The sequence below is a fragment of the Chelonoidis abingdonii genome, chromosome 2 (assembly GCF_003597395.2).
Source record: "Chelonoidis abingdonii isolate Lonesome George chromosome 2, CheloAbing_2.0, whole genome shotgun sequence".
NCBI classification, from domain to species: Eukaryota; Metazoa; Chordata; order Testudines; family Testudinidae; genus Chelonoidis; species Chelonoidis abingdonii.
In genome coordinates this window covers 197,304,690-197,320,723 of record NC_133770.1, presented here as the reverse complement: position 1 = coordinate 197,320,723, position 16,034 = coordinate 197,304,690, and the positions used below count along the sequence as shown (strand labels likewise).

The window sequence follows — 16,034 nt, the reverse complement described above, 5'->3', positions numbered from 1 at the left end:
AAAATAAGCAGATGAGTAATGTACTGTAAATAGGCTTCTACTTATTAAAATTGAACTTCTATGTATTCTATTCATAATAGATCCAGAGATGTTTACATTGGTCTACAGAGATTTTCAACTTTAAGAACAAAAATAAGATAAAATAATGTATTACATCTTTATTTTGTATTGCAAGAAATGCCCACTGAGTTCAACATTTTCTTCAAGTGGCTTGTTGTTTTTTGTAATGATGCATGAACACCTTCAGTTTCATTGCCAAACGTAGGTGTTTGGGGAAAATTAAAAGGCACATGTTCCCTAAAATTGATTGCATTGTGTTTGTTTTTTGTCTGACCTGTTTCACAGGTCATTAATTTTTAGTTAGCCTGTTCATTAGATATATTTTCCTGTGAATAATATTAGAGTTCTCCTAATTCCAGTGAAATTCTAAGGAAAAAAAAAAACTTTGGAATTCTGTATCATTCATTTTAGATGTCATAGTTACAGCAAAGAAAGATCCACTTTTTTTTAATTTTAAAGTAAATTTTGTTGTAAATCTCATTAAGCTGGCTAATGTTTGCCTTGGTTTCAAGAATAGATTGTACTCTGTGGTGTCCTGAAATAGCAGACATGACCTTCTGATGGTGGTTATCATAATGCCATGAAATGGATAATGCTTTTGGCTCTGCTTTATCGTTCTTATGGATGTGCATCCCAAAGTTTACTGTGTGTGTTTTTTACATGGCCCAAAGTATGTTTCATATGCATGACACTCTGCTTTGTAATTGATGAAAATCTGCATTCGCATACTAGTCTACAATAATGTTTTATTGTACAACCTCTTCTAGATACTGTGGGACACGTCATAACATTTTCAAAAGTGTCTTAGGGGCTTAGGGGCTAAGCCCAATTTCAAAAGGGACGTGGGCTCATAGCTTTCTCAAGCAGCTTTCTGCCTCCTTTTAGGAGGTGCAGTATGTGTTTCCTCAGTACTGGTCTCTATGTAAGAGGAACAATGGAGCCCTGTTCCAGTTAGCTAGCCACCTTTCCCTTGTATCTAACTATAGAAGCTCCCGTTTATTCCGTGTAGCTCTCTTCTTTAATAGTGGTATCATTATCTGGATTTGGATTCTGTATATCTTCCCTTTACCAGTTGCTGAATGGGCAAACCATTCAGGGAATTTTTACTCACACACCAGCTGATGCACAGCAATTGAGAGATGTTTGCTTTCCACTCTCCTTTCGTCTGCTTAAGATTCTTATACCAGAAGAAGTGGAAGGAGACAATCCTGCCTATCACCACCACTTCATGGCCATACAACTAATAATTCTTTTACATCTTGAGCAACACAGATTGGTGATAGAAAGACAGCAATTGAAACATGTTGAGAGACCGTTTGGATGAGAGAGACAGGAATATGCAGGAACAACAGAGCTGATTGATTGATAGCGTGCAACTCATCCATAATGATCTGTCTGATACAGACAGTAAATTATTCTGTAGATTGATGTAGGTCATTGAACAGCACGTTGACAATCCCGTGTCCATAATTATGTTCAGACGGGGTCAGGATCAATGACAGATATGCCACATAGGTATATCCTGGGCATGAAATGTACAGAGAAGTATTGCTCCAATGTTGCCATATTTTGAGAATGTTCCTTTTCAACTTGTTCCACACATGCACCCAGCTTCATTCAAGGAACCTTTACAAAGAAAACAGAAAAAATAGGAAGGGAGATTTTTAGAAGATAAGGTTATAGTTTGCTCAGCTGATTATTATGTATCCATTTATAATGCGTTTCCTAAAATTCTGCTTTTTTGGACTTAATTCAATAATAATAAGTCTCTAATGAATGGAAAGCTCTATTGTAGTGTTGTAAGGGCCTGTACTCCCATTCACAATTTTCCGGTCTTTGTCACAGACTCAGTCCCAAGAGTGGGGGTGCTGCTGGGAGATGAGAAGAGAGTGGGAGGGAGAAATGTGAGTACTTGTTAATTAATAGCATCCTCTCTGGCTAAATAAGGCACAGCATTAACAGTTTCCAGAGTTAGTCTTATTGAGTTGCCATACTGGTTTTTTTAAGGGACTTTAGGGGTAGGTGATTGTGCACATTTGATGTCTTAAGATATTGAGGTCACCTGCCTTTCCCCCTGCCCCAAGGCTTGAGAACCTGAGCTCCAAGCCCAACTGAATGTCAGAGCAAAGTCTACACAGCTACTTATAGCATGCTAGTGCAAGCCCTGCTGGCATAAGTCTGTGGACCTGGGCTGGGAGGCTTGGTTCTGGATGCAATGTAGAGATACTCATAAGAGCCAAACTATCCTGTTATAAAGACCCAGCTGCTAGGTGATTCAGCATAAAAGCCTGGCTTTTCCATCTAAGGATCTAGCACCTGACATTCTGTCACGGGAGGCCTGCAGCCTTTCATATCGGTGGATATCTTCCACAACAAACTCAACCCTGCCAGATATTTCACTTTTAAATTGAGTCCCTTGTGTATAGTCCTGTAAGAGAGTTGTTGGCAATCCAGCCTGGACCCTTCAAAGTCGGCAAACAGTCATGAAATTCCCAGGATTTTAGACTTGTGCTGCGTGGAAAAAGACAGCTTATTTGTATAATATCTTTGTCTCCTAATCGGTTTTACAAATTTCTGTACAATGTTGTGTTGTCTTAAATTGACCTACTGAATAGGCCATCCTGCCATAGAGGCAAGATTTGTGACCTTTGGCAGCAATGATCTGCATAGTTTAGTGAATTAAGCACTCAGAACCAAAGGTTCACCAAAATTAGATCTATAAAATTTGAACATGCAGTGATTTATATGTGCAAAACTCTATTTTGGTGCACACAGCAACTAATTGCATGCACACATTTATATGTATAGAAACACGTTTTATTAAACCGAATCAGATACTTGTGGGTTATGATCTTCCTTGTAAAACTTGACTGTTTGAGTTCCATTTAGTAGTTGTCACAGCAGCTAGCACGAAACCACTGTGAAAGTTTTGGAACTAGTGCTGTTAGGGTCAGACCCTGGCCCCTTCACCCAACATGTGACCATCTAACTGGTCTCCACACCCAGGGATGGAGGAGGCAAAGTGCCAGAGGACACCTTCTTAACAGACTCTTATGTTACAGCTCTATGCTCTCATGTAAGAGAATTCTATGTAATAAATAAATAAAATAAATTAAGTCCTCCTATCCTGGTAGTTTTTAACTTCCACACGTAAATCCATAATATCTTATTTTTTGTAACAATATTATTAAACATTAAATTAGCTTACCTAGTAGGACTGCCACCTATCTGGTTTTTTACCTGGACAGTCTGGTTTTTGGCTTCTGTGCCATTTAGGGTTGCCAGGTGCCCAGTTTTTGACCAGAAAGTCCAGTTGTGATGTACTGACCAGACACCAAAAGTCTGTTTATTGTGGGACAAGGGGAGGAATCAGGTCATTAACCCGTGTCGGCCCCTGCTCAGCCAGAGCCGCCTCCTACCTGCATGCAGGCTCTTTGTCAGGTTGCAGCAGGTCCTGTCCCAGCCCTGGAACAGAGCGAGCCCAGATGGGCTGGGGGAGGTAGGTGGAGATAATCCAGCAAGTGACCGGGGAGAGGAGGAGGAGCGAACAGTGAGAGAGGGAACTTGGGGGCAAGAGATGGAGCATGGGTGTGCCTTGTGAGAAGAGGCAGAGAAGGGGGGTGGGCTTTGAGGGAAGAAGTGGAGCAGGGGTGGGGCCTTAGGGGTCTGGCTGCCAGCATTTAGAAAGGTGCCAACTCTATTGCCTGACTATTGTATAAAAATCCCATTCACTTCTGGTCTTATCAAAACAAAAGCAATATTTCATTGATCATAAAAAGATAAGTAAAGTGGCAGTACATTTCCTAACTTTTTTACAACATATATAATACTTAAGAAATCAAATTACATCATTGATATAACTTTTTAAAATTTAACTTATACTTTAAGTAGAATAATAGATCACGACTCCTTTCCTGACACTTTAATACTTTCTATTTATGCATTAATTGTATCTAAGCTTTCATGTATAAATGATCTATGTCAATCTTTAATTCACTTCACTCCCTCGGTGTCATACAAGTCTTTTATTAAAGAGGGTTTTTTAAAAATATATAATATTTGTGTTAACTTGCAACAGAAATTATTCATGCCTGGTGTATAGTGCTATCACTCTAATGGTGCATAGCCCCTGTGAGATCATATACAAAAGCCTGCCACACTAGCTTGCATGCTGTCTTTAATTCATTCCTTGTAATGAACTTTTTTTGGGGGGCGCACAGGTCTGTGGAATGTTTTGCCACCAATTCCACATGACCAGACAAATGCCACAGAAAGTGTTTTGTGAACACTGTGGTTAGTCCCTTACTCTTAATTTCTTGCTTAGTCCATGAAATCATGCTCGCTCTTGGACTGGTGAGCTTCCTTTCCTTGAGTTCAGTGGTCCATGCAGCTGCTCTTTAAAGAAGTTGGTTCTGCTCAAGCAGCTGACTGGTAAGCCCAGGTACCATTAGCAGTATTGTCAAACAAAATCATTCAAAAATCATAGAGCAGGCCCCCCAAAATCATGAGATGTTAAAAAGCAACAAATCTGCTTTCTTATTGGACTTCTGATTTTTGAGACTGTTTCACATTTTCAAGCATCTCTCCTCAACCATGGGAGCTAGAAATTCACATTTTTGTTTTAATTAAATGAAAGCTAAGATTTTTCAAGTCATCACTTGGTTCCAGAAGCTGGGATTTTGAGAAAAATATGAAATATCATGACCTAATAACCTTGCTGACTGCCTCCCATGACAGTAGACTTAATATATGGAGATATACCTATCTCATAGAGCTGGAAGGGACCCTGAAAGGTCATTGAGTCCTGCCACCCTTGCCTTCACTAGCAGGACCAAATACTGATTTCTTTTCCCACAGATCTGCAAGTGGCCCTCTCAAAGATTGAACTCACAACTCTGGGTTTAGCAGGCTAATGCTCAAACCACTCAGCTATCCCTCCTCCTCTTAGCCTAGGTTTTTCTCAAAAATATATAGCTGTTGTACTTCTGAAGCCCATAGTCATTTTGACATAGAGGCTGAGTTCTAGAAAAAATAATGTTTTGCCTTAAGTAAGTGTCTTTGTATTTATTATATTGTGTACAATTATTGTTCATGTATTTAATTTCTTTTAAAAATGGCAACATTATCATTTAAGGCCAGATCCTGCAAACTGTTGAACACTACCTGAGGTATGGTGAATGCCCTTAGCTCCCCCGGAAGCACTCAAGATGTCTCAGGAAGCACTGAGCTTTTCAGTATCCATCCCTTTTGCATTATATTTGAAGGGGAACCTGATGGCAGTTCCTGAAACACGTACAATGGCAGTTTTCATCTTTGTTTTACCATTTTGTCTGTGCTATGGAAAAGCAGCAGAATGGTTACTCAAACCTGAAGCATTGCACATATTCATCTGTTTACGTGAGATCAGTTATTATACAGCATTAGAAATAAGGCCTTTTTCCCCTTCTTCCTTGCCTGTTTGATTTTCACATGCAGCTTTTTCTTTATTTCCATTACAGAAATGGGCAAAGTAGTACATTTTTGTTTTTCATTTGGAACTCTCAAGTGCCCAGATTCTGATGAAAATGTTTCCTGGGGAAACATTGCATAAGAGATTGAGATTTTTACGTTCAGTATACTATAACGACACGTTGCCACGTAAATAACAAACTGTGCTCCCTCCCCCTTGATTATTGTGTAGCTCTTACACATTGATATCTTAGTTTTTATTTTTCTTCTAGAAAATTGAGAGGATGGAGGTTTCTGATTAAAAATAAGAATATTATTAATTTCAGATGTGTTATATACTTACAGCAACGTCAAAATGACTCTGCTTTCTGCCCAAAAACAACAGTAGTAAATTTGGAATGTCTTGTACTGTTGGAACATAGGATTTTATGTCAGTACAATTATTTTCTGTATGTACAGTAATTCTGATGACATTTGCATCGTAATAATCATAATAGTATGATAGATTATTCAGGTTTCTGAAGATTGTGGTGTCCATACTTATTAATCCTATATGGAAAAAAAAGAGTCCCTGGTATTTTTAATGTCTTCTTATAAAAATAATGAAGTCACTATCATTTTAAAAAGACAGAATTATATTCTTACACCCTGAAGGCTTCACAAAAACGAGATTCTCTGTAATAATGTGAAAGTGCCCAAAGTAGATCAGACATGGAGAAGATACATTAACATATTTGTAAAGGAAAAGTACTCTTTCTTGGCTTTTGTGGCTCATATATGCCATAATGCTACAGTGTTTTACAGTCCTTGCATTGTCCATTAGTGCAAACATGTCCAGATGAATTCAGCATTTAATGTTAAAAATCTTATAACATGCCAGTTTGATTTGTAGCCCTTCATATCATAGAATGCTAATTAAAAGCATATTTTTGCATATGTCATGCCTTTCATGTACATATGCAAATAGATTCTATTGCCTTTCAGCTATTAGTAATTAACTTTATGAAGGACAGCTGTAATACATAATTAACAGAAATGTTTGCGAGCCCTTTTTCACACTGAAAGTTACAGCGGTAAAATTTTTTGCTTATCAAGAGAACCATTTTAGTTTGAAGCTTCAGTCTGATATCTAAATTGTTTGAAGCAATCACATGATATCCTTGAATTGATGTTAATGGTGTTATCACCGGAAAAATGTTACTCAATAGGCTCCTATCTTCTTCATTACGTATGTCACCAGAATTAAATTACTGTAATTGAACTGCTTTGTGTTTGGTGTAAGGAATAATGTCAGGTAATACATTCGTTGTTGTTGTTGATGATGATGTCTTGGTGCCACTTGAGCAAAATTCCTGTGCACAATGTAATCACAAACATTATCTCCCCATAGCCACAAAAAGAAATCCTAGCACCACAAATGCTATTATTTTTTTCACTATGTATCTCCTTAAATAATTAATATGTTGACGGTTGACCAAACACAAGTAATGATTAAAGGCCTGATCCTGCTCTCCTTATTCATGCAGCATTCTTACTGAAGTCAATGGGACTACTCACATATAGAAGGGTTGCAGGTTTTAAGGTTAAATAAATAGAAGGTTAGAAAATGTTATATAGGTAAAAATACATTTGTTTTTCAGTATATTACATAAAGTGTTTTTAAACTGCAAAGGGAATCAGGAACAAAATTGTTGCATATGTTGGCAAGTGGTTTGTTTTTGTGATTGTTTTACTGTATATCTGTGTAAGAAAACCCCAAATTTGTAGATCTGTAAATTTATGTTGTTATGATATAGACTTTCAAATTTAAAAGTAGGTTATGATATCTTGATCTAACAGTTAACTGATTAGATTTCATCTTCAATAAAATATGCCTAAGTATGTGTTTAAAAAAATACCCCCACCCATTTTTACAAATATTTTGGTAAAAGCCAGTTAAAATTAATCTTTTTTCTTTTTTTAGGGTGGCCTTTGTGATGAAAAAACACTTAAATACTCACTTACTGGGCAAGCATGGAGTCGGTACACCAAAAGAAAGGTAAAATACAGTATTTTGCTAGTTTACACAAAGGTGTTCATGTATACTGCAAAAATCCTTTAAGATGTATTAACTTCTCTAGTTTGGAGTCTATTAATATACCATATACATACATTTATTTTATATAATATATAGGCATGATCCTGCATTCCTAGCCCACCCAAAATTCCCACTGGAGTTGTGTGCATAAGGTTTGGGGCTGGCTGATTCTTATTCAGTGAAGCACTGAAGCAGTGCTTAATTTTCAACCTGTGCTTAAATCTCACTGACTTCAGTGGGAATTAAGACATTCTTAAATGATTTGCTGACCGGGGAGTCCATGGGTCTTATCGAATGCTCACTGAAGTCAATGGAAAGATTCCCATAGACTCCAATGAGAGCTTGATCTAATTTTGTTTTTATTAGTATGGCCCAGGCAGTCATACTGGGCAAAACTTCAGTAGCTGTGTCTTGCCTTCCCAAAGACAGAACCAAAATTACACACAACCCATTTTTGTTTTTGGATTTGGTGCTTATAAGTTTATAAAATATTTTACATTTTGAAACCAAAAATAGGCCCCCTTAGGTTTTGTTGATTCACTGGAGTCACAACCACAGAGATAAGTGTGGGATCTGGAGATAAAAATCCCCCAACCTTCTCAAAATTTTGCGGGTAGGGCCAGAGGAATTTGATATTAAGTTTGGCCCATCTCTAATTTCTATACATTTGTTCATTTACTCAAGTTTTTTATACGTTTTTGCAAGTTTTGTTTATAAAAGTGTATTCTTCCTCTTTTAAAATGTACCTAGAATGCTTCATATTTTTAAAATGTCACTGAAACAGTACTATGTTTACTAGGTCATCAAATACCAGATTTTGCTCCTCATTTGCATCATAGCTAATCCCACTACATAGAGTTAATAACTTTTTAGGCAAATTGAAATTTAACCTTTTCTCAACTGCCAAAACAAAACAAAACAAAACATTTAGTAAAATCATCCAGTTAAATAATGTTTAGTATTCACCAGTGTGGATGTTCCATACATACAGTATTCATCACTGTAAAAGTGCAGTGAGATCAGAATCCCAGAATAGGTAAAATGTTTTATCATGGCAAGAAATGGAAAAGTTGTGTCTTTGCCATAATAAACAATATAAAATTAATGTTTTAGGCTCTTTTTATTTAAAAAAGAAAAGAATCATGGCAAACAATATTTTAATTATTAATTTTTTTTACAATGAATTATGAAGAATGTCAAATATTTATTTTACAAAAATTGTTTTCAGGTATGTAATACCATTTAGCTAATATTTAGAAACCTTTAATAAAGAGCATACTCCATTGTCCTGGACATATATAGATCTAAATTTTGGAAAAATCATGGGAAAATGGGTAACTAACACCAGAATATTTTATGTTTTAAGGATGCCCTAAATATCATTTTTTTTTTTTGTCACAGAATTCATAGCTGTGGCATTCTTTAATTATAGAACTATCAAAGTCTCAATTACTGTCTTGGAAGCTGCCATTTTGATTTACTTCTACTGAGGACAGTCCCCCATATCTGTATTTTTAAACTCAAAAATCTTCTTTTTCTTATTAGAATGTTAGTTATTTTTGTAAGTGTCGCAGGATTGGGAGCCATGCTACTTCTTCAGGCATTACCTATGCACCTTATTCATGATCAAAGAAGTGTTTTAAACTGAAAAGCATTCAAAACTTTAGATACAGATAGAGGAGTTCCTCTTCAGAAGAGGGAAAGTAAATGGAGGCTTCAGTATGGTCGTAAAAATTCCATGGTACAATCAAAATACTTTCCTTTGGGCCTTATTCAGCTCCCATTAATGACACTAGAAATAGAAGTTGATCAGGCCCTTTTCCCCATGAATTTACCATACATTACTTTTCAAATGACCTTAATATAGAGTATTAAACTAACCGATCATCCTTTGGCATGCACATATGTTGTATATATGGGTACTGTGTATTTTTAACACTTTATCCCTTTTGGTGTTAAAGCTTTTTTGCAAAGTTATCTCTTACCATTTGTTCAAGCAGAATTTTAGTTACAGCACTATTACATCAAAATTATTAAGATTTCCATTTTTTCTGGACTATAGCATAAGGGATGGAAGAAAAATTATTACATTTACATCAATCAGATATAAGTGGTACAAATTGTTAAATGAAAACTCTTAGTTTATATTTGGTATCTTTTTTGGTGGCGCAGTGGAATTCTGAAAAATATTTTGCTCTTGTGGTTTATGTTGTCACAAGAAGCACTCTTCAAATATATCCTTCTACAAAGGGGTATTTACTGCCTATTCATCCAAAATACTGCATTGAAATAACTTATATTATCCTTGTGAATATGTGTACAATAAAATATGCACACATCAGATCTCCAAATACACTATCTGTCCCTGAGAGGCACATTTTTAGTGTTCACCATCTCAAATGAATTCTTTAAACAATGGATGGTTTAATCTAAAACTGTTATTTTATTTCTGAAGCCCTCCTACATGCTTCTGTTTTCCCCCATCTTTTCCCACATTCCTCAAAGGCTTTTTGAACCATCAGCCAGTGTAGGGTTGCAAGAGAGTGACATGATGTGTTCCCACCTGTCACAGGCTTTAGCAAGCTGCTTTCACAGCACTCCAAGCTCTTGCTGCCCTGGAAGCAAAGAACCAAGCTCAGGACACTAACCCCAGTGTCCCATCTGGTAGCATACTGTGTTGCAGCCATTCCCCCTCCCCCGGCCAGCATAAACTAGTGATTTTTGAGTGACTTATTCTCTCTTCTTTTAAAATTTCTTATTTAGTCTTTGAATATTTCTTATTCATAATACTTTTTTATCTGGCATGTCCTCTTAATGTACAGCAACATCAAGCAGTAGTGGCAGGACTATAACAGCTATATAATTTCCTAGTAGCAGTCCCTTGCTGGTGATGGGTAAGATTAAAGCAGTATAATCTAGTACCGTAAATTCCCAAACACTGCTCTTTCTCTTTCCACATTTCCCCTCACTTTATGAAGGAGTGTGATGTCTTTTAACGGCTTTAGGAACCAAAGAAACTCTTCATCAGCATGTTGAACCATCACGTTTAAGCATAACTGTTCTCTAAATTAAGTTACATAGTTTTCTTACCTATTTAAAATATTAATGCCTTGACTATAATTTTGCAAGCTTGCTATATTTTAATTTCTCTAGGACAATATAATCAGTTTATTCTTTATGTTTTGAGTTAGATTTTGCCCTCTGATACATTGCATATTTTAGCAAATACTAATAGAAGTTAGCTAAATAGGCTGTGACAATTAAATTAATAATGCATTTTGTTTGCAAGTGTTTAGTCTTCATGGTTTGACTGATATATGCAAAGATGATAATTTATTAAAAGTAAATTCATGTAATTGTACTACAGAGTTTGATGGACCAAAAAAAGTGTTCAGCATGACTATCATCAAAAACAGAAAATTGAAATAAGTTCAAAAGGGTACATTGAAAAAAATGCTAAAATACTGTAAACACGGAGAAGTTAGTTCTTTTAACAAACTTCTGAACAAAGTATTTTTGATGACAAGCACTGTGACAGTTCTGAGAAAAGGAAAACCTTTTGTAATCCATGCAGTGATGCCGGACTTCGGTAGCTTATTCTCTGCTACTTTACATCCTCCACAAATATTAATCTTCGATATGATACACAAAATGAGGGTGTTTTGGAGGCAGTGCTCAGCATGTGCTCATGCAAATCAGGAAAGCAAGCATAATGAGTAAGGTTGTTCTTAAAACTTTTTTATGTGGATCTTATTTGAAAGGGAAAAGATGTTTAAAAAGAGAAATTATCACAGAATTTAATGCAGTTAAAATCAGATAAGCTTATAGTAAAGAGAATTATAGTGAAATGCTTATGTATTTCAACAAAAAGTGCTGCCTAGACCATTATAGTCCATCACCAGAGAATAGCTAAATCAGAAGTTGAACATTTTTGTACAAAAAATTCTCTTACTTTTTTTTTTTTTAATTTTATTGGAACTGTGATACTGATTTATTGTCAACTTGAATGTGCCTCAAAACTGGTGTGTTATCTACCAAGTTCAAGGCCAGAACATATTTGGTAGTTCAGTGTCAGTAATCTTCATGGGACCTATAACTATATCTTATTGGCAGGATAAATCTTTCGTTACACCTTTTATTATATGTTGTAGACAGTGTGGTCTGGTGGTGAGGGAAAAGACCAGCAATGATGGTGCTGAGTTCTAATTTGTGTTAAGTCACTGACACGCCAGCAGTGACATTATCATGCTGCAAAACTGGGCCAAAGAAGGATTTCACTGAAAAAATGTATCTCTAAGCTCACGTGTGTGTGTGTGTGTGTGTCTGTGTGTGTGTGTGTATGCACCCCCCCCCCTTCATGAGCTAAAAGCCACTAGAACATTCATCATCTTAACCGACTTTTTAATTATTAAGCATGGCTCAGGTTTAGAAATGCTTAATCTGAAGAGGTACACTGAACTGTCCTCCAGACATTTTTACAGAATGAGGGTAATTGCTGTAGAGTATTTATTTTATAAATCTTGTAGAACATGTTAACTATGATTTCATTGTTCACTAGAACTCTGTCTATTTAATCTATCCAGTACATTTTTTATAGTAGTATACTAATGAAAGAACATAACTAGTTGTGGTTATATAATTTTCTAGTCTACAAGGTGAATTTTAAGAAATATCTTGACATACAAGAGTAATCCCATTGAGTTCAGTCGGACTGTTAACAGGCATAAAATTCCTCATGTGCAAGTGTTTTGCAGAATCTGGGTCAGTGTTTTCAAGAATCTTTTGTAAGATTGTAAATATAAGGCTGTTCTTAGATTTTAAATATTTTGACATGTTTTAAAGTACTAGCCAGAACGCTATAATGGGAATGTTTGTGATAGGGATGAGTACAGTAGTTACCATTAAAAATCAACATTTATCCAAAGTTATTGCACAAAGATCTCTGAGAAAACTCTGTTATTTTGTCTTGGAAGTGATGGGAAATACTGGGATATCACACTGTGATACCTGGGGGGTAAATTTTGACTTGAAATTTGTGCACAACTGGTCGATACGTTGCCCTTTGCTGGCAGTATGCCCATAGTCTCTGAGGTAAAGATGCCATTACATTTGAGCTATTACAATCACTATCATCACTGATAGACTTAGATATAGAGATCTCAATAGGGTGTTAATAAAAGACAAAGAAAGCTGCCAGTCTCTACAAGAAATGTGTCCCTCAGGAAATTAAAAATTGTATGCCATGGCATATTTGAGATGGCTAGCTGTGTCTATGGGTTTCAAATCATCTTCAGTTGAACTGAAAGACCATATCATGATTTCAACTTGAAAGCCTCTTAATAAACATCCTATAAATAAATTTACATTGCTATCTACTTGCAGTCTAAGTATCTCTGAGTTTTATTAAATAATGATGAAATATATACTTCAAAATGCTTTTATAAAAACCATAGCTTATCCTAGGTTAAAAACAGGAGTATCTCAGTTCTACTCTTCAGCACACTGTATGAATCTATGCATTTTGGAAAATGAGCTACTAATACACATGTGCAGTAAGCGACATCCTAAAATATGCAAGAATATATGCTATTTCTTAGAGAGCATGATTAACCCTAAGAGGTAAACTTCCACAATGATGAATGGAGTATTGGTAAAACAAAATAAAAACACAAAAGGAGTCATCCAACTAAAATCCCATGTATGGTTAGAAAAATTACCCCTTACTATTTTATAATTAAATGTCAATGACTTGACATGGGTATTTCTATTTTGGATCTAAAAGCAGAGATGAGTGAAGTGCTTCATCCAAAACCTTTTCTAATTCACTTAAAGAAACTGAAACCTCCACCTATTCCCTTCTTCTTTGGATGAATACTCAGATCTGTTATTAAGTTTCTGATGCTGGTACATAGCACTCTGTGGCTTTTTGGTTACATGGTAATTTAAGATTTGACTATTCATCCATTCAGACCAACATGCTTCCTCCTCAGTAGCTAGTGGCAGACCTGATCCCTTAAAAGATGTTAAAACTCATATTTGCATATTGTTGAATATACAGTGCTGTACACGGAGGGAAAATCCATTCTTTATTGGTGCAGTGGATCACATTATGACACCATTAAACATAAGATTTTGATTGTCCTTATTGTAGCTTGCATGACGACTATTATTAATAGTTGTCAGAGAATTATGCTGTAATTTTTAGAAAACCAGCAAGAGCATCTCATTTAGTGTTGTTCTGAAAGATTCCCCACCATAGGTATGGTTCATATGAATAACCAAGAAGCACTTTGGTACTACTAGTTTCCAACAGGGAAGTTTCTGGATCCTGCCATCAAGCCTGCTACCACCTTCTGCTGCTCCTTGGCCAGACCTTATGTTAGAACTGGGTGAAATTTTCCAAATTTCCAATTTTAATTTTATAAAAAGCATTTTTTGTGACAATTTTTGTTTTTTTTTCAACTAGCTCTACTTTTAATAGTTTTCCTGGGGAGTAATGAAGACTCTCCCTAACTGAAGATGTCCTACTAGTGGTGTGAGGAAGATGGAAGAGAGCCATGGAGCCTTCCCTGAAGAGTTGTCCTCTCCAGAAAAAAGTCTCTTCTAGTTTCTCCATGAAGGTTCCTGCTTACTAGTATTATTAGGTTTATGATAGCAGGAAGGGAGAGAACTGAACTTTTGAGCAGTCATTAAAAATTCAAAGTTTGCCTGAAGGCTCATGTAAGCATACACAATTTTGGACGCTTATCTGAGCAAAATATATTGAAGTTGGCCAACAAGTGGTATGAAAGCTTATCTTCACAAATGGATGGGTACAAATCAAAATTTTATCTAAAAGAACAGAGATTTTAGATTTTATAGACCTAAAAAAAACTATGTAAAACAAGCAGATTTCTTTTGCTCCCAGTTATTACTTGTTCTTCCCATTAAAAAATAGAAACTTATTAGTTTGGGGAAAAAAATCTGAATTTAGTCTTTTATACCTGTCAGTTTGCAATTCAGACATGGTGTGCAGTATTTTGGAAAATCCAGTGTCTGGCTTCCATTCTTCCTTTTGAGAAGAACAAAGCTATATTCATCATGCAAACTCTAATGAGCCTCTTAATTGATTTTAAGTATCATAACTAGGTGTAAATGGTGTTATGGACTAGGTTTCAGGCAGTTTTGCCTAATAGTTAGAGCAAGAGTCAGGTCTAGTGGTTGGAGCAGGCATCCAGGTTGTGGAACGAAACTGAGGGTAAGGATCAAGCAGGGAGGAAGAACATGGTGAAAGCAGAAGCAGAGGCAAGGGTGAGGCAGTAGCCAGAAGCAGAGCAGGAACCAGAAAGAGGGTTCATGCAGGGTCCAATGTAGCCACAAAAAGTAATCATCTTGTTGCTTGGGAACTTCTTATGCCTCCTTTCTCGGTTAAATAGCATGGTTGGACCATTCGGTGGAACTGGGCGATCCTCCAATCAGGGCTCCCATGGCTGGTGCCTTGGCTGAGGGTGAGTCCCACTAGCTTCTCAGCTCACCAGGTTTCAGAAGGCATTTGGTGGAGGCCAGGAATACAGTAGCTGTCTGGGAACTCCTAGACCTGGGTTCAAGACCTGGAACCTCACAGAGGGGTAGACTTTGTCAGTGTTGTAAGTGCAGTATGGGTAACTGTTTAGGGGCTTGGTTTTGGCTTTACCATAGTCCCCAGGTAAGGTGCAATGTATAGATCTGTTTCTATAAGCACAGACCAGGAACCAGATTGTAACTCAGTCACAAACTGGTCCCTCTGTTGCACCAGAGGGAAGTGATCCATACCAGCCATATACCTCGCATAGATTGCTTTGCTCTTCATGCTGACTCAGCTGTGATGGCTGGTGGGGTAACGGTAGTGCTGGGGGTGGGGGAGTGACTCCTTTCTTCTATCTATCTTCACAGGAGAGGGAACAACAGTTCTCTAGAGGCTGCTCCCTATGATATAGTGGTCTATGGTACATTAGTATAAAAATTTATAGTGATGTCCTTTGTGGCATTTATAGATTTAAAATCCTCCATGTCAAGGATGGTATCATGACTCTTAGCTTTGATCAGTATATAAAATACAACACAGATATTTATTGAGTGCATTGTAAAAGAAGCAAACATAATCTCTTGACAGAGCAGAGATGAAATATTTTCCATATGCTTTGAGGAAATGTGGAGGAGTATTTTGTGGACTTAGGAGTTAAATATGGAAAACTGGCAAACAGAATGTATTGTTATGATGGTAAAAGATGTTCTGTAAGGTTAACTCTTAGTATTAAACCTTATATTTTGATATAGTATTATTGAATCATTCTATCATCAGGATTATTTTTCTGCATCTCTCTGTGGTTTGACATGACTTAAAAAGTAGATAAGGATATTTCTTCCGTCAGATTTACCTTCAATTTAGTACCACACAGCACAAACATAATACTAGAGAACTAGGTTCTGG

The 16,034-nt window shown here is 36.5% G+C and overlaps 1 protein-coding gene across 4 annotated transcripts in view; it reads left to right on the top strand.

The window, feature by feature from the left end:
- ZNF407 (zinc finger protein 407) overlaps positions 1-16,034 on the top strand; it is a 453,603-nt gene that overhangs the window by 176,496 nt on the left and 261,073 nt on the right. For all 4 annotated transcript variants that reach the window (XM_075062906.1, XM_075062909.1, XM_075062908.1 and 1 more), the window contains exon 4: positions 7,472-7,546. In XM_075062906.1, coding sequence (XP_074919007.1) covers positions 7,472-7,546 — 75 coding nt within the window. The remainder of the gene's footprint in view (positions 1-7,471; positions 7,547-16,034) is intronic.